The sequence below is a fragment of the Vairimorpha ceranae genome, assembly GCF_000988165.1.
Source record: "Vairimorpha ceranae strain PA08 1199 chromosome Unknown NODE_29, whole genome shotgun sequence".
NCBI classification, from domain to species: domain Eukaryota; kingdom Fungi; phylum Microsporidia; family Nosematidae; genus Vairimorpha; species Vairimorpha ceranae.
Window position 1 is genome coordinate 247 of NW_020169324.1, and position 26,211 is coordinate 26,457.

The 26,211-nt window shown below is 26.6% G+C and overlaps 13 protein-coding genes across 13 annotated transcripts; 5 read left to right on the plus strand and 8 right to left on the minus strand.

Moving 5' to 3' along the window:
- Positions 1-368: 368 nt before the first annotated feature.
- AAJ76_290001628 (hypothetical protein) lies at positions 369-1,382 on the minus strand (the record flags this gene model as incomplete). Its single annotated transcript, XM_024474967.1, has 1 exon — positions 369-1,382. One exon carries the CDS (start codon positions 1,380-1,382, stop codon positions 369-371), a length of 1,014 nt encoding a protein of 337 aa, XP_024330911.1.
- Positions 1,383-6,959: 5,577 nt separating this feature from the next.
- Positions 6,960-7,085, plus strand: AAJ76_290007206 (hypothetical protein; the record flags this gene model as incomplete). The annotated part of the gene is made up of 1 exon (XM_024474983.1): positions 6,960-7,085. The coding sequence occupies one exon, from the start codon at positions 6,960-6,962 to the stop codon at positions 7,083-7,085; it is 126 nt and encodes a 41-aa protein (XP_024330912.1).
- Positions 7,086-10,206: 3,121 nt separating this feature from the next.
- AAJ76_2900010710 (hypothetical protein) lies at positions 10,207-10,464 on the minus strand (the record flags this gene model as incomplete). The annotated part of the gene is made up of 1 exon (XM_024474961.1): positions 10,207-10,464. The coding sequence occupies one exon, from the start codon at positions 10,462-10,464 to the stop codon at positions 10,207-10,209; it is 258 nt and encodes an 85-aa protein (XP_024330913.1).
- A 331-nt stretch (positions 10,465-10,795) lies between these two features.
- On the minus strand, positions 10,796-11,116 carry AAJ76_2900011362 (hypothetical protein; the record flags this gene model as incomplete). Its single annotated transcript, XM_024474962.1, has 1 exon — positions 10,796-11,116. The coding sequence occupies one exon, from the start codon at positions 11,114-11,116 to the stop codon at positions 10,796-10,798; it is 321 nt and encodes a 106-aa protein (XP_024330914.1).
- A 51-nt stretch (positions 11,117-11,167) lies between these two features.
- Positions 11,168-11,338, minus strand: AAJ76_2900011584 (hypothetical protein; the record flags this gene model as incomplete). The annotated part of the gene is made up of 1 exon (XM_024474963.1): positions 11,168-11,338. One exon carries the CDS (start codon positions 11,336-11,338, stop codon positions 11,168-11,170), a length of 171 nt encoding a protein of 56 aa, XP_024330915.1.
- On the minus strand, positions 11,335-11,679 carry AAJ76_2900011925 (hypothetical protein; the record flags this gene model as incomplete). The annotated part of the gene is made up of 1 exon (XM_024474964.1): positions 11,335-11,679. One exon carries the CDS (start codon positions 11,677-11,679, stop codon positions 11,335-11,337), a length of 345 nt encoding a protein of 114 aa, XP_024330916.1.
- Positions 11,680-13,240: 1,561 nt separating this feature from the next.
- AAJ76_2900013651 (hypothetical protein) lies at positions 13,241-13,405 on the minus strand (the record flags this gene model as incomplete). The annotated part of the gene is made up of 1 exon (XM_024474965.1): positions 13,241-13,405. One exon carries the CDS (start codon positions 13,403-13,405, stop codon positions 13,241-13,243), a length of 165 nt encoding a protein of 54 aa, XP_024330917.1.
- A 1,648-nt stretch (positions 13,406-15,053) lies between these two features.
- On the plus strand, positions 15,054-15,179 carry AAJ76_2900015300 (hypothetical protein; the record flags this gene model as incomplete). Its single annotated transcript, XM_024474966.1, has 1 exon — positions 15,054-15,179. One exon carries the CDS (start codon positions 15,054-15,056, stop codon positions 15,177-15,179), a length of 126 nt encoding a protein of 41 aa, XP_024330918.1.
- Positions 15,180-16,246: 1,067 nt separating this feature from the next.
- On the plus strand, positions 16,247-16,426 carry AAJ76_2900016493 (hypothetical protein; the record flags this gene model as incomplete). The annotated part of the gene is made up of 1 exon (XM_024474968.1): positions 16,247-16,426. The coding sequence occupies one exon, from the start codon at positions 16,247-16,249 to the stop codon at positions 16,424-16,426; it is 180 nt and encodes a 59-aa protein (XP_024330919.1).
- Positions 16,427-16,979: 553 nt separating this feature from the next.
- AAJ76_2900017226 (putative transposase-like protein) lies at positions 16,980-17,414 on the plus strand (the record flags this gene model as incomplete). The annotated part of the gene is made up of 1 exon (XM_024474969.1): positions 16,980-17,414. One exon carries the CDS (start codon positions 16,980-16,982, stop codon positions 17,412-17,414), a length of 435 nt encoding a protein of 144 aa, XP_024330920.1.
- A 1,211-nt stretch (positions 17,415-18,625) lies between these two features.
- On the minus strand, positions 18,626-20,209 carry AAJ76_2900020455 (hypothetical protein; the record flags this gene model as incomplete). The annotated part of the gene is made up of 1 exon (XM_024474970.1): positions 18,626-20,209. The coding sequence occupies one exon, from the start codon at positions 20,207-20,209 to the stop codon at positions 18,626-18,628; it is 1,584 nt and encodes a 527-aa protein (XP_024330921.1).
- Positions 20,210-21,547: 1,338 nt separating this feature from the next.
- AAJ76_2900021794 (hypothetical protein) lies at positions 21,548-21,757 on the plus strand (the record flags this gene model as incomplete). The annotated part of the gene is made up of 1 exon (XM_024474971.1): positions 21,548-21,757. One exon carries the CDS (start codon positions 21,548-21,550, stop codon positions 21,755-21,757), a length of 210 nt encoding a protein of 69 aa, XP_024330922.1.
- Positions 21,758-25,038: 3,281 nt separating this feature from the next.
- Positions 25,039-26,025, minus strand: AAJ76_2900026271 (clathrin coat assembly protein; the record flags this gene model as incomplete). The annotated part of the gene is made up of 1 exon (XM_024474972.1): positions 25,039-26,025. One exon carries the CDS (start codon positions 26,023-26,025, stop codon positions 25,039-25,041), a length of 987 nt encoding a protein of 328 aa, XP_024330923.1.
- Positions 26,026-26,211: the final 186 nt, after the last annotated feature.

Sequence of the window (26,211 nt, forward strand, 5' to 3'; positions counted from 1 at the left end):
CTTGATTCAAAAAAATTTCAATCTCTTTAAAGTCAAATTTCAAAATTATTTCATTCATTATAGTTTCAATTAATGTTAAATTACTAATTATATCACCCTTTTCGTATTTTTTTAAATCACTATAACTTTTAAAGTTTTTAATAAACTTTACAACTTCTCTAAAAAATTTAAGGCTATCAAAAATTATATTTTTTGTATTTGCTGACAAAAGAAGATTTTCAATATCAATCAAAAGAAGTTTAAAAGTAGCTTTTGTAAACTTTTTAAACCATTTATAATGTATCTTAATTAAATCGCGAATGTTACAATATATTAAATTTTTGCTTAGGTTTAAATGACTGAGCTTCAAAAGAGATTGTTTTCTTACATTAGAAAAAAAACTTATCTTTAAGTTTTTGTAACATCTTTTTATTTTCAATCAAAATATCAAAAATCTCAATGTTTATATCATCAGATGAAAAGTTTTTGGAGGAATAACAATCTACGGCAAAATCTGCATTTCCTTTTTCATGCTCTTTTGTATTATTTGCAATCAAATTATCATTATTTAAAGATTTTGTATTACTGATATTACTATATTCGTTAATTTCTTTTTTTTGTACATCTGTATGTTTATCAAGACCACAATGTTTAAAATTGGAATCTACTAAATTATTATTATCATTTTCAAAATCAAACTCTTGAAAAAAAACTTTTTTTTCATCATATTCACTAGACTTCCTTATAATATAATTGTCATTTTCTTTATACAAATTATTTTTAAAATCCGGGTCGTTAGTATTTTGATTATTAAATTCTGTGTAGTAATCAGTACAATCAGCATTTGGTTGTGCAATAAATGATTCATTCTCTTGATCAACTCGAATACTTTCCATTTGCCCAAGCAAACATGAATCAGAATGCACGTTAGTTTGTGCAGGATTATGATTATTATTAATCGAAGACAATTTTTTTTCAACTCTGTTGGTATGAAAAGCATCTGTAGCACAAAAGCCATTATTCCAGTGCTGAGGAGTATATGCACTTATGTCCAATATCAAATAATCCTGATTAAGAGAATTTGTGCTTTCCGGATGTTGAGATAGTTCTTCACTATCTTTGCTTGGCGTTAAAGCTAGATTTTCTGTTTCACAAGTATGTTGATCATATGTAAGATCGCTATCTAAATTAAGTTTATTAGTACTTTTATCACGTCCAGAATCTTCCCCTTCTTCTGTTTGCATTTTTTCATTGCATAGTAAGTTTCCAAATATTGTATTTTGTTGTGTATCCTCTGATGTCCTAATAACGTCATATAAGTTACTATAAAATCGGTTATTTGAGTAATTTATATTAGAATCGGAGACATTAGATGTACTAATCAATACAATCCAAAAGAACATTTTTATGGGTCAAATTTTATTTTTATTTTTTGGATAAAAGTAATAATTACTGTGATATACCATAAATAAATATAATCTCAATTTTTTCATGTTTCATTGTCAATTTTAAATCCATTACAAATGTAAAAATTGAAATATTTAATTTTTAAAAAATTTCTTTAATTAAAAACCACCAACACCTCTAAATAAAATATTGAAATGAAATCAAATTTTTATCAAAAAAAAATCTGTGCTTGCTTCATTAAATTAAACAACCCGCCTTATAAAAATGATACCCATAATGATATTTTATAATAAATTTAACATGTGCTAAATTTAAATTAAATTGTAATGTAATTTAAAATAAATAACAAAATTTTTGTTATTTATTTAATTGCTTAATAAAATTTTGTTTCTGTATATTTATATAAATATAAGCTGTTTTATTGTGTAAATATTGATTACTAAACGATTTTATATTTAGATAAATTCTAACATTTTACAACTTCTTAAAGATCAATGATTAAAATTTGTTCCTATAGAAAAATAATTTTTCTTAAACTTGACTTTTGATTTAAAAATCTAAGAAATTTAAATTTTAAGAACAAAAATACTTTGATGGTAATATAGCAACTAAAGCATGACTACGATAATTAAGAATTCTATGCTCGTTTAAATAAATTAAAGAATTAAAGTAAACTTTAGCTTGTAATAAAATTGTAAAAGTGAAACAAAGCTGTTTGATTTTTTCAATAATCTTCATATATTTGTCCTGTAGCATATAAGTTTAAAAAAATCACTATCTATTTATTACATTAAGTATAAAAGATCTTATTGTTTTTATTATAAAAGCGTTATTACGTCTCTCTATTATTACAAATGCTAGAGGTAAGCGCAATACTCTAGAAAATTAATTTTAATTTTTGACTTTTTAAACAATTATTAAAATTTTTAGGAATAGTTAGATACAGAAAATATCTTATAGGCTCTTAGTAATATCGTATTGACAAATTATTATAGTAATTCGTAAATTTCAACAAACAAACTACATCTTTGATGTTTTAGGCAAAATAAACATGAACTTGTGATACAGCATTGCAATAGTTTCATAAATATTTTTTTGATACTCCATAAAAAGCTTACAGGATTTATACAAATTATAGAGTTGGCTGTCTGTTTTTAGTATTATACCAGGAAGTTTTCCAAAGGCTTATACCCTGTAAGAATGCAAATCCTGCGCCTTTATAAGATTTGTAAAATAAAATTTTTCGTGGGTTATTTCTTTAAAAATCGTTGCAGGCTGTTGGTTAATCCTAGATGGATTTCGATATTTTGATCAGGATTTAGCAAACTTAAAGACGCAAACCCTTCTTCACCACCATCTACCAGACCAATATCACCTTGCCTTCTATAGTCAAAAAAATTCTTTCTAAGGTTTTCAGTACTATTGATTAGATGTATGCTTCTTTCCTGGATGTGTTCTCAAATCGTTTCTTATGTCTCTCATGATAGTTGTTTACCAGTCATCCCTGCCATTACTGAAATGGGAATATAAAAAAGTATTTACAGGAAAATAATTTATAGTATTAAAAGTTCGAGGAAAATTTTAGAACAAGTTCTTAATTTACAAATATGCAGTAAATATTTACAAAATAAAAAATCTTTTAATTTTTTAATGATATAGTTATACTTGAAGCTAATGAATAATCCTTTACAATCGAATAATTGTAACAACTCAGATTAATGCCATTGATCCTCTCTATAAACAATGGGATTTCACCCTGATTAAAAAAAGTATTTAAAGAAGTTTTTAGTAAATAAATATATCCGCTTTAATGACTAGCTTGTACAACAAATCTTTATGCATTTAAATTATCAACAACCGCGCGTTTCCGCCTAGGTACGGCAGATACAAGTAACAAAAGTATAATTTTCAATTAATCTAATACTATTTATAATTTAAAAAATATATTAAACTACAATTAAATAGAAAGAAACGACAAATTATTGTTAAAAATTATAGATAATGAATTTTAATCGGGCGTAAAAAAAATTAATATAAATAGATCTTTCTAAAATTTTAATATTTTTAAAAATTTTATCAAAAATAATAATATCACATAATGATATAAATATTGAAAAAATGTGAAAAAAATTATATACTAATTACTTTTATAATTTGTACTGTAGCAAATTTGTGATGTGGTATATTTTCACTCAACATCATAAACTGCAAAAAGAAACTTTTTATTTGTTTAAAATGAAGAGTAAGAAAAAATTTTCAAGAATATAGCACTTAGAAGGACAAAAATGAAAACCGTTTTAAAACTAAAAACCAGTTTAAATTAATTATTTAATATAAATAAAATGTAAATCATGACTTGAAAAAGTCTTATTCTGGAGTTATAACTAAAAATTTACAATATTATTTAGACAATATATACAATAAGGGGATTAAAAAAAAATTTTTTTTTTTTAAAAAAAACCGAACAAATAAATAATAGCATTTCTTAAAAAACTATTTTAATACATAAAAATGAATTCTTAACAAGGTCAGCAGGTTTAATAAACGATTAAAAATCTTTATTTGCGTAATTTAAAAAATAAATTTTAGTTGGAAATAAAAATCGTATTTTTTAATTCTCCTACAAAACAATTAAATTAAAAGATTTTATAGCTTTTATGTTAAAAGAGGAAAAATTTTTGCTTAGGATTAGAATTATTGCTAAAATAAAGTTGAAAAGAATCAAAAAAAATAATTATAATCTTCTTATGTCTCAAGAACAATAAAAGATTGTAAAAGAAAAAAAGTATTTTTAAACTGGGGGTTTGGGCAAAAATTTTTGCTTAATAACAATAATTTATTGTATCTTGACAAGAAAATTAAAAAGACCATTAATAGATTCAACTAAACTGGCAATAAGTTTTATTAATTAGAAAAAAAGTAGCTGCCAGAACTGTTCCTTAAAAACTAGTTGATTTAGATTATACACGCAGAAGAAGAGCATGTAAACCACTTTTGTAAAAAATAGCATTTATGATTTTCATGTTCTCAAGATAGTATACGAACTTAGAATAATTTTTTGATGTACTTTACATTGAGAATTCTTTTTGCGAGATATTTTTTTTAAAGTTGGTATAAGGAATTTTCAAATTCTTCTTTTTTGTTCATTCTATTGGGGTTTAAAAAAAATATTTTTATAATAAATTATTAATAAACTAGCCTACGCTATCCCGTTTAAAACAAGACTCAAACTCGATGCGAGCTTTCTTTATTTACATTATGTGTATATGTCTTTGTGCATGTATGTATTGTTATTATTGAACATTGCACATTTTAAATTATAAAATGACAATAGAGCATATTTTACAATTTGAATAATTGAATAAAACTAAAGAAAATATTTTAGAAAAATTAAGCTTTATTTATATAATATAATCAGCTATATAAGACTGTTATCTATTAAAAAATCGTTTTCTTTAATTTGAAAAAAGAAGGGTTAAAAAATAAAAAAATGTTCAGATTCAAACTTTTTATATATATTGATGACAAGTTAATGCTATCCCGTTTAAAACGAGATTATATTATATATAAATATAATTCTTATTTTTTATTGTGTAACATGGTTTTAGGCTTGTGCGCATTATTTAAAGTACAAAATGTCTTACATTATAAAGTAAAATTCGCAATAGTCACCATTTTGCAATTACAAAAAAAATTGAAAAAATTCAAAAAATACACAAAACCTTGTAATTTTCTTTTAGTAACAATTCTATAAAAATCTCTAGGTTGTATTTTAGTGCTTTTGAATAAAAAATTAAAACAGAATTTCACAATTTTAAAAAAAGAAGGGTTAAAAAATAAAAAAATGTTAAGATTCAAACTTTTTATATATATTGATAGCTTACGCTATCCCGTTTATAAAACGAAACTTTAAATACAATGTATGCTTTTTCTTTTTAATGGATTTAATTCGCCTTTATGCGTATACATATTATTTTTGATGACAAAATGAGTTTTTTTGATTATAAGTAAAAATTTGCTATAGACACCTGTATACAGTTTAAAAAATTGAATTAAATTAAAGAAAAATGCACGAAAACATTGTACTGTGCTTAGAGAAATAAACCTTACCCTTATGTATTCTTATTTAAAAAATACAAAGAATTTTACAAATTTTAAAAAAAGAGGGGTTAAAATTAAAAAAATGCTCAGATTCAAACTTTTTATATATATAGATTTTTAAATATAGGGGTAAAAAATTAATAGGTGAAAAATGAGCCTACCGCTTAAACACAAAATGGCGGTGCTTATAATATTATTGCACATAAGAAAGTTTTTTGGGACATCTAAATTTTAAAAAAATTCATGGTCTAATGTAATATTCATAAAGATTATTTTTAAAATTTTTAAAATCTTTTGCCCCTTTAAAAGGAATCATTAATATTTTATTCAGAATGATTTTAATGGCTTTTAATTTTATATATGCTTTTTTACATTAAAACAACTTTTTGTATTTATGAATACAGATATATATGGTAGTATTGGGGTTGGGTAATATTAGATTGAATCGTTGGATTTAAATGATGATGGTCAGATAGTTGGGTTGGGTAGTTTGGTTAGATGGTATTGGTGTTATGTAAGGTATTATTGAATTAGTAGTATTGGGTTAGTAATATTTTTGGGATTAAAAACAACGACGTCCTTAACTACAGTTTTAAGGAACTTAAAAAAAATAGTAAATAGTTTAGCTTTATTCGAACAATAAGATTTTTTTAAAGGTCGCTTCGAACGTTTCAGCACTCTTTTTTCTTAAAAATCTTCTCCTAAATTAAAACACATGTAAGAACTTTTCATAATTGAGGTTTAATTTTATAACAATATCTTACATCCCCCACCAGACGGTTGGTCTTACCACACAATTTTTTTTTGATACCTTTTAAATCATAACATTTTTCAACTGTTTTTCCTTCATCCAAAAATCTTCCTTTACTGTGCTTGATACAACCAGGCAGATTTTCACTTTTAGCAACTCTCACTGTCTGATTTTTTTTAAAATTTCTCACGATACCATCTTTTAAAATCTTAGCATATTTACCTTATGGCTATTTTCAACCATACCTTTTTCAGATTTACCATTCTCTGCTTTTATTGGTGTACCTCCGACTCCGCTATGAAAACTCAAGTTATAATTCTTTACGGCTTCTTTTAATTTATCCGTAAAGTTCCTCTTTTTACTCTTTAATATACACCCTCTTATAGTTCTTATGTTTCTCTTTACTCTGCCATTACTTTTATAGGATTTCACTCTTACTTTATGACGACTTATCTCTAACCCATTATATAAATCTCTTAATAATTCATTTTAAATTCCTTACCATTGTCCGCCACTATTTCCTCTGGCTTTTTCCCTTATCTAAATTAGTCTTTCAAAAATTCTACCACTCCTTGAGCCATCTTGTTTTTCACTGGCCTAATCCATATCCTTCTGGTAAAGTAATCGAACTTTACTATTATAAAACATCCAGATCAGGTCGGTTATACACCCCGCCGGGGTGTATAACCGACCTGATATTTTTTTTATTTATTAACCCTCAATGGTTGAAGAAAGAGAGCATCTAAATGGGATTTTATCGCTGCTTATGTCGAGCTTATTTCTATGGCTTTTGGGTGGAGAATTATACATATTTAGCAGCCTTGCCTTCATTGTGAGCAATTTATGAAATTAAAAAGATCAAAAAAAAAGTTGATAAATTTGAATGGAGGTACCTTAATTACAGATGTCTTAAGTATCAGACAACACCCAAATTAAGATATAATACGTGTCTAGCAAATTTTAAAACCGAATTACGTGTCATTTTGGTTGCAATTTATTATCTATCTATTGGATTACAAAACTGTAAAATATTGCTTTTAACTAATATATCAAAAGACACTTTAATAAATATCCGAAAATTGATTTATAGCAAAATAGAGCAACATTTTTTAGGTAATCCTATTAAATTAGGAGATCCGGTGTCGTAGTACAAGTAGACGAAACAAAGATTAATTATAATGTAAAAAATCACAGGGGCAGGCCCATTCCGTCCTGTTGGGTATTCTGCATTGTTGATGCGTCAAATCGGCCGGCGTTGGGATTTTGCTACAGTGTTTTTGATCGTTCCTCTAATACTTTAATTAATATAATTTTTAATGTAGTGGTACCCGGTAGTATTATTTGCTTAGATGAATGGGCTGCTTATGCATCATTGGATAGGAATCAAAATTTTGAGCATAGAACTTTTGCCATAAATATAATTTTATCAATCCGGCAGATGGAACTCATACACAACATGTAGAATCATATAACAGTCGATTAAAGTTGGATATTAAGGCGATGAAGGGTCTCACGTTGGAGCAGAGAAAATTGTTTTTACTAAAATTTATGTTTAAAGAATGCCTTTCGTCAGATAAATTTATATCTTACACTAAATTATTTTAGTGTTAATCTTTTTTTTACGGGGTGCATAACCGACCCGATCCAAACATCCTTCTTCTCTAAACTCTATTAAATCTAACACGATCTTCTCTAAATATCTAGTAGTACTTGTAAAAACACTTCAACCGCTAAACTTTCTGTTATACCTCTGACAAGTTTCACATTTTCTGATCTTCCCCTCAATCTTATCTTTAATCCCAGGTCAATAATACTTTTTTCTTAACTTATTATAAATCTACGCTTTACCCCCACGATTCCTTGCTTCATGACAATTTTTAATAGTCTTTCCTCTCTACACCTCATCTGGAATTATTCGTTCCTCTTCACTATCAAAGACCCATTATTTAATACCTTCTATTTCTTTCACATATTTTACCTTTTTTCCGTCTATCTGTTTCTCCTTACAATTTTCTACCATTCTTTTCTTTTCTAATTCTTCATGTGTATAAACTCTACTTAAAGCGTCGGCCACAATCATTTCTTCTGGCTTCCTATACTCAATCGTAAAATCAGATTCCTGAGTTTTCTCTACCCATCTGTTTATTCTGGCGTTGTTAAAGTTGGTTTTATTTCTTTTTTCTTGCAAAGCTTTATGATTCGTTTCGATTTTAAATTTCCGTCCTCGTAATTCATACTCGAATTTTTTTTACAGCCCGGAATACTGCATACATCTCTTTTTCAGATATTTTCTACCAAACTCCCGTAGATATAAACTTCTTCGAAGCCCACTGCACAGGTATCCACTCTTCCTTTTTATTTTTCTGTAATAATACAGTATCCATACCTAGATTGCTTGCACCTGTCCTCAATAAAAACTCTTTATTATAATTTGATATTTGTAACTTTCCCATTTCATTTAATACCTTCTTCAGGTTTAAAAGTCCTTCATTCATTTCACTGCTCTAACTCCAATTTCTCTCTTTGCCTTTCAAGCTATCTGTCAGATTCATCGTCAACCCGGCATAATTCTTTATGAAATCTCAAAACCAACCCATCAATTCTAAAAATCGTCTTACATCTGATACACACGCTTGTACCACAAATTCTAAAGCCACATTCTTCTTTATCTCCGGTGGGACTATATCTTTCCCATTTAATGTCACGCCAAGCAATTTAATTTCGGGCTGTGAAAACTGTACCTTTGTCGCGTTTAATCTCATGTTATTTTCCTTTAATCTTTTCAAAACTTCTAATACCAACTTCTAATGAACAATAGTACTTTTCTTGTAAACAACGATGTCATCCATATAGATCTTGACATCTTTTCCTTTTAAATCTCTAAATATTTTATCCATAATTCTTTGCAAAATCCAAGGGGAGTTCTTATAGCCCATAACCATGCTATTCCATTCATAAACTTTCCCCATAAATTCAAATGCCGCTTATAATTACCTTCTTCAACTGTTTCTATACTATAAAAGGCGTCTTTAAGATCCAATACCGTCATACACTTAGCTCCTTGCGTAGCTTAACAATGTCTCTAATATTAGCTAATCTATATTCACCTCTTTTCTACTATACTATTCAAAGCTATAAGATTACTAACAAGTCTTATCTCCCCATTCGGTTTCACTATCGCTTTAACTGGGTTGCACCATCGAGAACTTGATTCTCTAATTACTTTTCTTTTTTCTAGATTTTCCAAGTGTACTTTTGTTTTTTCAATATATGCCTGTGGAACTATCTGGCCTCTTTTTATTATCTTTTTCCCTAGTTCTGTAACAATCTTATACTTCTCCAACTTACAATATTTAACTTCGCTATCCTTCCTAAACACTTCCTTAAATTCTTTTACTACATCTTCTAAATTCGATCTACGTTTTTTTCACCCATTTTTACAGACACCTTCCTAGACTTCTCTATCTTTAATTTCCTTCCGTTATTTACTTTACGATATTTTTATTTAAAACAAAACTAGAATCACTTGACCCTCAATTAAAAAAATAATCAGAATTTGGTTTATTAAAATATTTTTTCTTAGACTTTCTTAAATAGCACATTCTAGCGATATGCCCCATTTTATCAAAGTAAAAACGGACCTGGTCTAATATTTGCCCTTTTAGGGCAGATATTAGACCAGGTCCCTTTATTTTGTTGATCCTAATTCTGGAGTTCACACTCAAAACATTGAGTCTTTTTGGAACAAAATGAAACGAGTTACAAAGTCTATGAATGGTATAAGTAAAATTCGGCTGCCTGGATTACTCTCAGAATTAATGTTTAAAGACGAATTCAAATCAAATATATTGTCAAGTTTTATGTTTCTTATTGCTGTATAATAATAAAAAAATTTTGTCATACAAAAATTCGGTTTTCTTTAATTTTTTTATTATCACTACACTCTTTTCTGTATTCTGGGGCAGATATTAGACCAGGTGTTTTTTAGGGCAGATATTAGACCAGATCCGTAAAAACACCTTCTCTGCGGTCTCTTGTCTACCCCCACTGTTATTCTTATTATCCACCTTCACACTATTCGTAATCATCTCCCCCATATCAATTAAATTCTTTTCTCTCATTCTTTTATCTTCTCCTTTTCTCACCAACATAATTAATTTTTTTCTTATTTCTTGCTTTTTATCCTCCTTTGTAATATTCCTGACCATAATTTTTTTTAAATCCATACTTCCCCTCTCAAAAATTAATCTCTTCCATTCTGCCTTCTATAACCCTTCTAAATCTAAAGCATACATAGTCCTTTCTACTTCTTCTAACAATCTCCCAGCCTCTTGACAGCAGTGCTCTCTTGCTGACTCTTGTTTTAGTATCACCCCATGTAAGAATTTTCCATAATTGGGGTTAATTTTATAACAATATCAACAACTCATATACAAAATTTTCCAAATTAACCTTCATTATGCCACATTTATCTCGTAAATCGGTTTTCATCACCGCCAAAATCATGTACAGCTGATCGATATTTCGCTCACCCATCCGTTCTAATAGTGGTGCCCTCTACAACAAAATTTTAAAAAGTTCAAGAATCGTAGGTACAATTCTATCTGGATCAATTTGTAAAAAGATATAACTTGTCGTGTCATCTATACCGCCCAAAAGCAATGTTGTGCCTAAAAAAACATATGTAGATGTGGGGTGTGATATCATCTTTCCCCTACATATTGCGGTTCCACCTACCTGTATAACCTTTCCGGGTCTTCCTATTTTACTAAAGTAGTTTTCTACTTCGTTTTTTATTTTTTTAAAAATTTTATCCTTAGAAGAAATATATGTTGGTTCAGAGATTTCGCAAGTAATGCATGCCATGCACCCACTCATAATCCAACAGTATAATATCCGTAATTGGATGAAAGCGGGTAGACGAAATTTTTAAAGTATTGTTCCTGTTTTGATTCTCTGCCTTTTGTAGCAGCCATTTGCACAGTAAAAACAAATTCCTTCTTTAAAAAGCGTACTTTCTACCTGCTTCATGTAGGCACCACATACACATCCCACCGTGCATCTGAAAAAAATTGGCTCATACAAATTTTTTATGTTCATAGAGGGGTTAAAAAAGAAAAAAAACAAAAAATTGCTTTGCTTAATACAGCTTTAAAAAGTATAAGCTTAGTACGGAATCCCAATTTTTTAATTTTTTTAACCCCCTTGGTGCTGTATTTAAGGAGCGCCAAAACAACAACATCAGTTTTTTGAAATGCTCTCAATTTATAAAAAATGTCGAGATGGTTGCTTAACTTCACGATTTTTGTTACAAGTTTGCAGAGCCTATATTGGTTTCTTGACTTATTATCTTTTTTAAATTTTTTAGCCTCTATTCTTATATTGAAAAAAAGGTAGGCAATTCGTGGAAAATATCCGACAACTTCAACAAGCAACGCCATGGCCAAAAGACTACTAACTGGCGTGTGAGAAATATAAAAAATAAAAAAATTGCCTATAATATATGAAAACCATTTCAAACACGGGCATGTCAAAAGATAGACGGTAGCTATAATTCATTAAATCTAGCATGTAATAAATTTAGCAAATATGTCGACGTTTTTAAACATTTCTATATTTTAAAATTGAATTGTAAAAATTTACATGTTGTTAGTAATATTGTCACCAATGAATGTAAATGACCCAATAATTCGCTTGAAGGTAAAATATTAGGACGCGAAATCAAACTTTGAAACACAATAGGTTTTAGAGTGAAAATAAATCTATAAAAAGATCTTTTATCAAATAAATATGTTAAATAAAAAATTTAATTCTTCAAATAAACAACCACCTTTGGGGAATAAAGGGAGTGACAAATATATTTTATTGTAACCCCGATTGTAATTTTTTTGAATTAATTATTTACTATTTGTATTGACAGAAGATTCAATTCACTTTACAGTAGACTATTAGAATTAAGAGATAGTATTAAAAAAATGGACTATCAACAATGAAATTTTTTTAAAGGTTATTTGTAATATTTTTATAGAATGGTTTGTTCATTGCACTTATTTTTTAGTAATCGAAAACCAATTTGCAATAAACTTTGCTATAAAAAATATTTGGTCGAAATGAAGAAAAGTTGTATAAATTCGATGTACCTGTGGTAAAAAACCGCATGAAATATAATTTATTTATTAAAGCTTTTCATTATATGAAACGGTTCTGTAAATATTCCATAAGACTCGTTGGTTCACATACTAAAAACTGTAAATAAAATATTTTTTTTAAAAGCTTAAAAGGAAATAAAAAGCAACCTCAGAAGTGTAAAAACAACAGCAAAGCATCAGCGCACAGGAAAATATTTACTAAACACAACCAATTTCTTAATAGAACGAGTAGAACAGCCGGAAAAGTTGGCGACTTTAAAAGTATCCAGGAGTCCTATCTCCAATTTTGTCGCACTCCACAACTCTATTTCACCCCAATATCCCCAACAAAAAATTTTTAATTTTTATTTTAGAAATGCTGAACAATGAGGAAGAAAACGCAAAAGACCAAATCGGCCTTTTTAGTATTTTTTGATATTACCAAGGGTTAAAATGATAAAAATTAAAAAAAGAAGAGTACCAAAAAATAGCAGGTAGAGGTATAAACAATTAGATCAAAACAACTAAAAACTGCACGATTTTTAATATACTCAAAGAAAAATTTTACCCCTATCTTTTGATGTTACAACAGGAGGAAAATATGAAGAAATTTTAAATATGAGTTCACTATGTATTTTTGCTCGTTGTTGCCAATAATGTGGATCGGAAATTGTACAATATGGCATATTAATGGTACGTTGTAAAGATAAGTTTTGTAAAATAAGATATTTTGTTTTTAAACATACTGTTTTCTTTTCTCTTAAAGTTTCTCTTTCGGCCTTTTAAAAATTGTTGATTTATTTTTAAACAATCTTCCATTCAAGCTTGTTTCAAGAACTACAGGAATATCAAAAAACAAAGTCTCTAATATGATTTACAAATTTAATAAAGAATTAATATATAATAAACATCTCGAGATCATTAATTTGGGGAAGAAACGGAAATATAATAGAGATTGACAAAAAAGCTGGGGAGGAGAAAATATAGTAAAGGTCATAGGGTTGACAGTGTTTGGATCTTTGGCGCAGTTAAGCGCCATACTCGTAGAATTTTGTTATGTTAGGTGATAAAAAGAAATAGAACAGAATTTGAAAATATTATGCTTAAATACATCTTACCATATTCTGTAATTTACAGGGGCGATTGAAAAGCCAATCGCCATTTAAAGCTTCATTATTTTGCACACAAAACCGTTAATCATTCAAAAGAATTTTTAAATAAAATTGGTAGTGTGCACATAAATACTATAGAAGGAAACTGGTCGGGGTTAAACAGAAATTTGACCTACAGAAATAGAACATCTTTATTAGTAGGAATATATCTCCTTAGGTATATACTTTGGAGAAATCAACCAACAACAATGTTAAAGGAATTACTAGATATTTCTCTTTTTTACAAATACGAATAAAAATATTTTAATGTATAATACAAGTTTTAATTTAGAATTTAAAACAAAACAATTTTAAAATTTGGCTTTATTTATTTCGCAAAAGTTACTTTTTATAAAAATAAAAATTTATATCATTGTTTTTACAAAATGAAGGTGCAAAATAAGGGTAAAATTTTTTTTTAAGTATATCAAAAGTCGTGCAGCTTTAAGGTTTTTTCTCCGAGCAATTATAACAATCGTAAATGTTATATATGTAACTCAAATACACGCAAACCGAAGGAAAAGAATAAAATTGTCTGTTATTTCTTTGCATATGGGTATAAATTCACTTGCTATAAAGTAATAATCTTTAAAAACCCATCGCTTCATATAATTACTCTCAAAAATTAATAGATATGTAAATTAAGGATTAAACATGTGATCTTATTGCCAATACTGCAGAGTTACATGAATCGGTTTATAAAAAGATTAGATGTTCACTTTTTAGTCTGCCTTTTAAATTTTTTTACCCCTTTAAATAAAAGTCAATATGAGGGAGGGGCTGGTGAGGGTGGATGAAATGGTTATAAAAAATGTCAAAAGTATCGCATTTGAACGATTTTGTGGTAAATTTTTAGATAATTTAATGTTGATTTTGCCCCCCGTAATAATATTTTATTACCACATGTTTCTTCTTTAATCTTTGTTTGTTTATGAATTTTGTTATGTAAACAAATAAACCTATAAAAAGAAATTTATCCCGAACCCCAATGTATACATCAAGAGATAACCAACGGGTCGATTAATCCAAAAGATCGAGAGAAGATAGAACCCGAAAAGCATCCCGAGAAAATGTAAATAAATATTATTCTGGTGACACCATTTCCTATTCTAACTTTAAATCACACGGAAAGCTAGGAACAGGTCTGCGTATACTTAGTGCGATAGAAATCTTCCTCTCCACTAGTCGCACTCCTGACAGTCACACCACCCCCTCCCAATCAAACATTTTAAGATATCCAGGCGAGGTTGTAGAAAAAGACAAAATATAATAGTCTTACGCTCTTTAAGCATAACAAGATATCTTGAATCAAGGTGTATCAAATCATTAGTCTTTATATATAAAATACTAACAACAAAATCATTGATTTTGTGGTTGGAGTTTCTACGAAAACTATAGGCAAAAAATGAGACAGGTCTGAGTAGGCTTGATGATACAGAAAAGATAGGAGTACCGGGTGTTATAATAGAAATTTACGAATCTAAATTCGGAAAAATTAAATGAGGCCACCGCGTAGAAGGTGTATGAGTTTTGGGCATGGTTGAGCGAACCAACGATCGGAAAATAAAATTGTATAAGCTACCTTTGGGGGAATCATTTACTTTGCTAAATTTTATAAATAAATACGCAGAAAAAAGTTCAATAATTTATACTGGCCGCTAAAAGGGTCATTTTCAACTACCTAAACCCGAATCTATTCATAAAACAGTTAACCATAGCATAAATTTTGTTGGTCATAAAACAGGAATCCATACGAACACAAAAGAAGAAACATGGATGGGGATAAAACCAAATATTTTCTTCAAATACTGTAATAAGTGTGATATTTGGCGGTTTTTAGAACTTTTTATGTTTAAAAAACAATCCTTTAACTACATCTACAAATTTATTAAAAATGCTTTTTGAATAAAACATGTGTTTAAATTATTAAAAAAAAAATTAATTGCTTCAATGCTTTTTTTCTAATTTTTTATAACTTTATCATCAACTTTTTCCTGCTTCTCCTTCATGTTAACTTTTATTTTTGGGTCAAAAAAATTTAAACGGCAGACTAAAAAGTAGACATCTAATGTTCTCATCCTCCCAACAGAGATAAATTATTTTTATATATGCTTCAAATCATTGTTTGTTTATTTTAATTTATTTATAACTTTAAATAAGTCTACGGCAAATACTTATAAAATAGGATATTTATATGAGAGATTATAATAACATTCTAAATAAACGCAATTATTTAAAAACCCGACACGTACTTAAAATAGTTTACTAAAAGGCTTTTGGTTGTAAACGCCTTATTGTATGTAAAACAACTTTTTCTTTATACTGATCATGAGAAAATTTTTGTAATTCTTCGTTTTATTTCAATCTTATTAGGGTTCAAAAAAATAAACTATTAAAAAATATTGGGCATGTAGTAATAATACTACATACACATTTGAAACGTCAAAGAACTATTTTGAATAGATCAATTAACTTGTTACTTGTGATATGGAATATCACAAAACCCATCTGTGAGCATCTTGTTTTCAACAATATTGTGATATAGTAATATCACAACATGAATTAATTTATAAGACTTTTGTCAAAAGAGATCTTTTATTAATTCTCTAATAGATTGTACAAGAGGCCATTTTTAAGCAAAGTACAATAAAACACAACTTTTATTTAAAATATTTTTCTCCTCCAAAATTTCAAAAAAAATTATAAATAAAATTTAGGAAAGGAAGGGGATGAATAAGATAATATTTAATAAGAAAAATTTAAGAAGCCATAGCGAGATAAATGGCGATAGAACAAATAAAAGGAATTTTATTAAACGCATTGTTGAATTTTATTTGATCAAAAACGCCGTGTCTGTGCTACAAGACAAATATAAATGTTTTAACAAAGTTTATGGCTTACGAATGTAATGATAGTGTTTAAAACAAATAAAATAAATATTTGGTGCTACTTTATTTTTCAACCCCCCTCCGAATAACTACGTACAAAATTTTTTAAAGTGAACGTAGTTATTCGGAGGAGGTGGAAAGATGCTGTAAGGGTAAAAAAAGAATTTTTTTTTAACCCCTCTTATGGAAAATCTATAAAAAAATTATATATTTAATCGACGTATATTATTTGAGAATTCTAAGACTCTAGAACTATTTTTAAAATACAATTTAATCAAAAAAGAAATCCTTTTTATGGAATGTGCTAGAAGAATGGGGATTACGGCGACTGCCACGTATATAGATGGGTATGCTTACAGATGTTCTTCTAAGGCATGCAGATCAAAGGCAAGCCTAAAAAGGGGTCTAAAATGTCCACCCGAATATAGAATTTGTAAAAATTCTTTAGGGAACGTATTGCCGAGTATATAATTATACCCCATCCCAGACCATTGATTTCTGCGATTGTTCGGAGAACACTTATATTAAAATCAAAGGTTTGATTTTGCAAGTAATATCCGAACAAGAGCCAGAAATGGTTAAAATAGGTGGAGAAGGTATTAGGGTGCAGTTTGACGAAACGGCTATCTGTAATGGGGAGTTAATATCTAACCCATCTAGTACCCTAGACAACAAACCTAATGTACAATGGTTAGTAGGAGGTATAGAAGGAACAAACTGTAGGAATTTTGTTCTAAAGCTTGTTCCTAACAGAAAGGTTCCGACTATGCTAGACATGTTTGAAGAACATGTTGTACCCGGATCTATCATTGTTACCGATGGTTACCCAGCTTACCCCAGGGCTGTTACTGAATTTGGATCTTGCCATGAAGTGGTAAACCACTCTGTTGGGTTTGTTAATGCTCAAGGAGCACATACTAATCAAATTGAAAGCCTGTGTCACATCTTAAGCATGCCTATCGAAAACGTGGAGGTATTAATAAAAGGAGAATTAATTTTTTTCAAATAAGTGGCAATGGAGGAAACGAAACGTCCAAAACAGCGATAACAAGACGCTTAGGATTGCATTATATAGACTATTAAAAATGTTTAGATTTTAATTTTTTGTAGCCAATCATTTTTTTTAAAAATTAAATAATTTTTTTAAAAAACTGGGGGAGAAAAATGAAGTAGCGCCAAAAAGTCTATTTTAAAAAAATAAGAAACAGCAAAAGAAGAAAAACCGGACCTGGTCTAATATCTGCCATTTGGGGCAGATATTAGACCGATGTGTTTTTTTATTTTTTAACACCTTAACAAATGAGAATCCAACTAAAAAAAATAAAAATAAAAAGTTTATTGTTAAAAAATAAAGACAGCAAAAGAAAAAAACCACCAGGCCACCAAAAACTCCACTGTAAAAACAAAACATCAATATTGCGCTTGCACGCTAGCATACCTTTACGGCCTTGCTTATAGGAGAAAAGAGCGTTCCCTTAGGATACAGAATCCTCGGTCTACTTAAAGACCATCTCTCATCTTAAGTGAGTGTACAGAACAGCACCACCTGGCTCAATACACCAATTAAGAACACAACTCAGTTCAGCGGGGCGATACAGCAACAGTATCATGCCTGACCTCCCCCAGGTCAAAAATCCTTTAGCCATTGATTTTAAATGTTAATATCATCGTTTTTAAACGTGTTTAATCAGCTTTTATTTAAGGTTGTTTTTAGATAAAATGTGGACTAAAGAATGCGATAGGAAAGTTAGAAACATATTGTTTTGATAAATAATTAATAATTTTTTTATTTTTATATAATTTTTGATTTAATCCACCTTTTAATCATTAAGCGCAACCAAAATTTTAAATAAATTTCCTAACAAGCAAAGGAACAAAGATGGTTTAAGATAATAGACAAAATTCATTAAATAAATAAAAAAAATTTTAATAAAAGTATTTATATTCGAATTATTATTGAGTGTGACGTAGCCCCCGTCGAAGTGCTGTTCAATAATAGAAATAATATTGAAATGATTTACTTTAGTCGTATTTTATTGCATCATAACCCCTATAGTTGGGGTTTTCTTTTATATTTAAAATTAATTAATAAGATCTACTGATTTGACATTTAATTAAAATTGCAAGTATTTGATTTGTGGGGATAGCACAGAGTGGTACCTATTTACCAAAAATGTTCTTCGGTCTTCCTCAACTAAATTATTTAGAAAGATAAATTAATTATTTATTTTTTATACTTTTTAAATTTTTTGTTATCTTCTCAAAATCTAAATATTTTAACTTTTCACTGCTAGACAAACTTTTTAAATTTTTTATGTCATTGCAAATTGGTATCAAATAATTATAAGCATCTTTAAAAACACCTGAAAAAAATATTTTAACACCAAAAAATTTATCTACTAAATATAAATAAGTTTGGATAACTTGAGCCATTTGAAATTCTTCTTTAAATATTAAATCCTTTTGTAATATTTTTCTTACGTTAATAAAATCTTTATAAAATTCACATTGCACATTTAAATCTTCATGACATTGATTTAAATAATCTTCAAATTCAAAATAGAGAATCAGGCAAGAAAACATATTTATAACTCCAAAAAATTCCTTAGAAAAAATATCAACAATTTTCTGCATATAAAAATCATTCATTAAGTTAAAAACAACATCTCTACTTGAGTATCTATACGCTGTAAACCAATTAATTTCATCTTCATTGAGAATTTCTTTAAAAAGTAATATTTTTAACAGATATACCTTTTTACCATTTAAATCCGAATCTAAAATTCTTCTAACTAACATTCTAAATAATGGTTTTTTATATATCGAATACATAAAAATAATTATTTGTTCTAAATGATCATTAGACATATTTTTAATTTTTGTAATAATATTGTTACATTCTTCTATAATTTCTAAATCTATGACGTATTGATGATTGTATTGTTCTTTGGTTCCGTTAGCTATAGATGCAAAATTTAAAAAAAAATTAGTAATCTCTTTATGTTCATCGCAAAATGCAATAAAAAAATTTTCCTTACTAGTCGTTTTTTTATGTTCTCCTGTACAAAAATATATAATATCACTTAAATATTTAAATTCATTACAATTAAAATGTGACATAAAATTATAAACATTAATCCAATTATCGTTATATTTAGAAAACAATGTTCGCTTTAAAATTAATGATAAATCAAAATTTTGTAGATACAGAAAAAATCCATACTCTGACTTTTTATCAATAATAAATTGTGCAAATATTTTTGGATACACATCATCATATCCCAGCTCTTTTTTATTTTTCCTATTGTTTTTATAAATCTTTTCAACATCGCCAAAATCTTTAACAATAAATTTATAGATGAATACTGGACCTTTTAACTTTTGAGATAAAATATTTAATCGTGCAAAAAATGCTACATTATATTCTTGATCTAATAGTAAGTTATAGTTATCATTTTCAATATATACATTCACATAACTGATATTCATTAATCCAAATTTCTTAACTATAAAGTATAAATTATCATCTGAAATATAGTTACCATCAAATGTTGGCGTAAAAGTAAAATCTTCTGCTGTATTAAAATAAACATTTCTAAAATTTATGTTTACTCTATGCTTACTAACAGAGATTAAAGTAAATGCAGTATCTAATTCAAAATTATACAACTTGTAATTCTTACGATTTAAATCTTTATTAATCATATTGTATACCTGTTCAATAAAATTTGAGTAAACCTGTTCTTCGCTAGGTACTAAAGTTGTATTAATAAATAATACAATTTTTAAAAAAAATATAACCATTTTTAGGGACAAATTTATTCTTAAATATTTTAATAAATTAAAAAATTTGATGTATATCAAAAATCATAATAATTTTTTCTTTTTTTTTGTTTCTAAATATAGCAAGAAATAAGTAAATAAACAAGATTTATTTTATATGTCAAAAATTTTACATTTTTTTTAAATTACTAAAATTTTCCAAGCATTTTGATGCACAGCCTTTTTTATTAGGTATTTATGTAAAAATGTTTGTTGGGAGTATAATGGCGTGTCAAATATCTTGATATTAATATATGAAAAGATATTTGACAGAGATAAACATATATTTAAAATTTTAAATAAATTTATGTTTTCTTTATTAACAACAATTTTTAATATCTATTTCACCGCTTAGAAGCTGTAAAAAATATTTTAAATTTGTATGAAAAGAATGAAAAAAAATAAACAAATATAAATATATTATTTCCTTAAATATTTAAATTTCATATAAAATTATTTTATATTCTTTTTTTCCAAGTGTAAACAATTATTTTTCTAGATTTAATTTTTTTTCTTGAATTAACTATAAAATATGTTTTTAGTACATAAAGTTATTTTGGATTAAAATTTTAGCATATGCTTAATAAATTAAAATTAAAGAATTTAAGGCATTTGTGGCAACAATTGGAAAAACATTTTATATTTATGATATATTTAATCTCTAATTTTACAAATAAAATTTAAACGTCTAAAAAATTAAAAATTATAACTAAGCTATGTTTATGACATTTCGTACAAATCTATTGCAACAATACTTTCATTTTCTCGTATAAAGCAACAATATGTCCCTTTTTTTCTTTTTTTGTCTTGCAGAGTTTTTTTAAAAATTCATTATCTTTTACATTGCAAACTCAATTTCTGGTAAACATATTCCGTTTCTAGGCTCATAATTCCTAAAAGTTATAAAAATAATATTATATAACACAAGAGACATTTTTTGTAATGCTTTTTTTAACTTCAAGTGCAAATCGTCTATTTCTCGATTTTAAGCAAAATTTATCAAAATTTTTTTGTGTAATTTGAATAAAATATACTTAAGCATTCTTTTATTTTTTCACAATCTTTATCTAACAAATCCATTTTTGTAAACAAAATTAAATTAACAGTAGTAGCAAAAAAAAGGAATATTAAAATAGTCTAGTAATCAACATTTTATAGTCACAACATTTGATTTATTTACTTTATAAAAAATTATAAAATATGTTGGGATAAATGTACATTGCTTTTTTAAAACCTTTTTGGTATTTACAAAAAATTTTTATTTAGTTGACAAAAAAAAGGAATATTTTTTTTAGTGTAAAAATTTTATTTTTATCCATTATGCTACAAAAATTATCTTTAAGTAAAAAATTTGAAATTATGGCTTACTTTGAAATGGGCATAAAACAAAAAGAAATTGCAAAAAAGTTCTTGATAAGCCAATCGACAGCTTTTAAAATAAAGCAAAAATTAATAAAACAGGACAATATGAAAGAAAAGCAGGTACTGATAGATCTTTACTACTTACTTGCATTGATATATCTTATTTGAAAAAAATAAGAGCTGATCCACAAATTGGCAGTATTAAGCTTGCTGTAAAACTCAAAAAAATATATCTCCTCGATGTATATGGGATAATTTGTATAAAATAGGATTAAATGGTAGGATTGCATGTAAAAAACTACTTCTGACTAAAAAGCACATTTTTTTAAGAAAAGATTGGGCAAGCAAATATGCTTTTTACTCTGATCAGAGATTGAATAAGGTTTTTTTGGCGATGAAACAAAGGTAAACTTACTTGGTTCTGATGGAAGAGTTTGTGTGCTAAGAAAAGTTGGCCAAAGATATAATAAAAAAAATTTAAAAGTCACAGTAAAAAATAGAGATGGTAGTATCGTGGTTTGGGCATTTTTTTCGGGAGCAGGCCTCGGAAAGATTGTATAATTGGTGGTATACTAAATAGCGAAGCATACTGTAGAATTTTAGATACACATCTTGCGCCTTCCGTAAAAAAACTTAAATTAAAAAATTATTTTACACAGCAAGATACTGATCCAAAACATACGAGTAAATGTACTAGAGATTATTTAAAAGATAAAAATTATTAACTTTAAATTAACCTGCAAATATCCAGATATGAATCCTATAGAAAATTGATTTCATATTCTTAAGGTAGAAGTAGGAAAAAGAAAACCAAAAAATGTAAATGAATTAAAGTAATGTGTTGAAGAAAAGTGGAATAAAATAGATATTGAAATTTGTTAAAGGCCGATACAGAGCATGAATAGTAGATGCAACGAATTATGCAGAGTGAAAGATGGACATATTGAAATTAAAATAAAAATATCCTTTTTTTGCCACTACATTTTTCATTAAACAAATAAAAGCATTGTTTAGCGTAATAAAAAAATAAACTACTTAAACATTTATAAATTTTTGTAAGCTTTCTTAAAATAGCAATAATTTGTCATATTAAAAAAATTGTTAAAGCAAAATATAATATTACTTTTCTATTCACTACTGTACATTTTGATGTAAATAAAGTGTGTAATAGAAAGCCAAGAAAATGCGGAAAGCGAATTAAAACCACAGCCGCCAATACAAATAAAACTTTTAGCAAAACGATTTACTGTTTTTTGGTCAAAAAAAAGAATAAAAAATTAGATAAATTTTATTTATTTAAATAAATATTGAAAGAGTATAAATACTTATAAAAGAAATTCTACAAGTAAAATGAACCACAATTGTTATAATTTAAATCTTTTAGTTAAAATGTCATATTTAGGTGTATTTTTTAATACAATAAAAATTTTTTTATAGTTTTTGTAGTAATAAAAAGATTAAAACAAATCTTTTCTATATTATAAGCTCAATAATTAATTAAAGTAGTATGTTTTATTAGTATTTTAAATTATTATTTTTTTATTTCTATTAAAAAGAAACATAAGCAAATAAATATCAACCAACTTAAAAGTTTTACATCTACCAGGAATAATCTTTTTCATCGAATTTTAATTTCCTTTAATTGTATTCGTATGAATTTATGTTTGTTTATCTGCAAAATTTTTAGAATGATTTACTGTTTGATGTAAACTGAGATATTTAAAGAGATCAATACTTCTTTTTAAGCAATCCGAATAAATTACAGACTTGCTATCGATAAATTTTGTACAAAAATTTGTAACTATTTCTTTATTTCTTTGTTTTACAGGCTGTAATACAATACGTTTATCAGTTCTATTTAGTGCGCTTATAACTCATACAACACCTACTGAATCTCATCTATTAATTTTTATCCTGCCGAACTTGCTTTCATTCACATCCACGATACACTTGTCGCCACCCAATTTTTATAAGTTGAAGTTTAGATATTTATTAAAAGCATCTAGTTTTCTTGTATTAATTAAAATCCGACTAAAAATTGGCTTAGATACTATAGATAGACGTTTAATTAAAGCAAGTGGAGCATTATTAAGCCACAAATTCAAAGGGATAATTATTGATTTAACACTGATACTTGTGTATTGTAAAAAATAAAATTATGGTAACAACTAAATCTTTTTTTACGGGCAAAAAAGGTACAAACAAGTCTATTAATTTTTTTTATTTTGCAAAACAACCACACTTTCTATTTTTATGCATCAATTAAGCGTACTAAGCCAATTTATCATATTTTTCATTTTCTTTTAATTTTATCATTTTAAAAGCTAAATAAAAAAATTTTGATTGTATAAAAATATCTAAATAAAAACTTGCTCCAACTTTGTTACATTTTATAAAGGTATTTCATACAGAAACAGTTTTATAAAGACATAAAGGATCTCCTTTTTACTGCAAAACAGTTCGTTATGTAGCTTTTTGCTAGAATAACCTAACCCACCTACCCTTCTTACAAATAGATTGTTAAATGGGAAATCTACCTTTTTTCGACGCTACACCGAAAAAAAAACAATTACCGTAATGTAGGGCTAAGAAAAAATTCTTTAAGCAAGCCAAAATCAAAGGTCGCCAATACTACTTTACCAAAACATATATTAATAATAGTAAATAGTTGTCCAAGATATTGTTTACAGAAAATAACCATTACTCAAAACGTATTTCATCCATTATGTCATTTAAATATCACGATTTGTTTATAAAACAAATCACAAGAGAAATTACATCGTAGTCTTTAAACTTTATACTACTCTTTCATCATTTAAATAATCTTTATTACATTGTTTGTTTATTTAAATAAATCCATCTTCTTAACATTTAAAAAAGTTTTTACTTATAGTATTAGCAACTTCAGACAAAGAATAAGCAAAATAAAAAAAATCGTGTTTATATCATCGCTGTTCTTTAAAACACTCAAAAAAATTATAAAATTAATTGCAATACTGTTAATCAAGATTTTATCAAATAACTCGAACATTAATAAAATAAACTTTTTAAGGAAAAACAGTTTAAAATAAAGTTCTGATATTAAAACAAGCGACTTTGGGATTCAGGAAAATGATAGTTCAATATTTATATTTTTTAACGCGTATTTAAAGATTAGTTTTTTTTTCAATGTACTAAAGAAGATATTCTATTTATATTTACAAGAATACAAATATACAATGCAATTTTGGAGGTAAATTTAATTAATGAATGTTTTGTTTCTAATTGCGTTAAAAATATTTTTTAAAATCAAAACACTTTTTTTAATATAAAAAACACAAACTTTTTTCAAAAAATAGATTATTAGTTAAATTTTATTACTTTGTCTAATGGATAAATTTTTAATAATTTAAATTTTGTGAATAAAAGGATTTATTTTAAATTTTTATAAATCTTTTATTATTAAAATTTTACTGTTCCCAGAAATTAATATTTCCTCCACATATATCGTATTTTATCCAAATATCAATAGATTGATTATCTAAACATATAGCCTTTTCAATTTTAAGAATATTTTTATCGGTTTTACATATCTTAGACTTTACTTGTATAGGTATAGTTTTTAATAAATCCTTTATGTCCCCTATTTTAATTTTAAGATTTTCTTTTACTAAATAGTGTTTTTTAAAGCTCCAAATAACTTTTTCTTCTTCTTCTATAAATTTAATTGCTCCTTTACTTTGTTCTAAAGTCATTTCATTAGATTGGTATTTTAAAGGTATAATAATATCAAGTGATTCAAAATAAATATTATCAGCAGATATAGTAATCAGTTCACTTGTATATTGTATTTTAAACGGTAAATTACTGTTTGTATGATATTTTAATATTTGTAAATCTTTATCATAGACATTTAATTCCATTTCTAATTTATTAAATCTATCTAATATTTTATAATCAGAAAGATAATTAATATTTTTATCTTTTTTTATTATTAATTTTAAAAAGTTTTTTTCATTAAATCTAGGTTTAATAAAACAATATCCAAATACATCACAGAGATAAATATTATTTTGTATATTACCATTATATATTTCTATTACATCAATATGAACTTCATTTGTTGACAAAGCAGGTAACTTAAAATTACCTTTTAAATTTTCTAAAAATAATCTGTTTACCATTTCTCTAATTATAAAATAATTATCCAAGACGTGCTGAGCATTCAAATTATAAAATTTAGATTCTAATTGTTCTTTTAATTTTTCTAAGAACTGTAAAGCTGTAAAAGAATCAATATTGGAATATAAAATGCCTAAAACAACATTATTGACTTTAAGTTGGGTAATCTGTTTATCACCAGATACACTGGTAGGATAGCTTAATTTTTTTGGGTACAGATTAATGTCTCCTATTAAGACTTTTTCATTTGCAGTAATAAATATTTCCTCAATCATTGTTTATAAAACATTTTTGTTTTTATAAAGAATGAAACAAACAAAAAATTAATTTTTAAATTAAGAAATGCATAAAAGATACAAGAAAACATAGTACATTTTGTTAATAAATTTATAAACTTACATCAAACAAAAATTTTGCATTTAAAAAATTTCATAATATTTTGAAATAAAATTATATTTAAT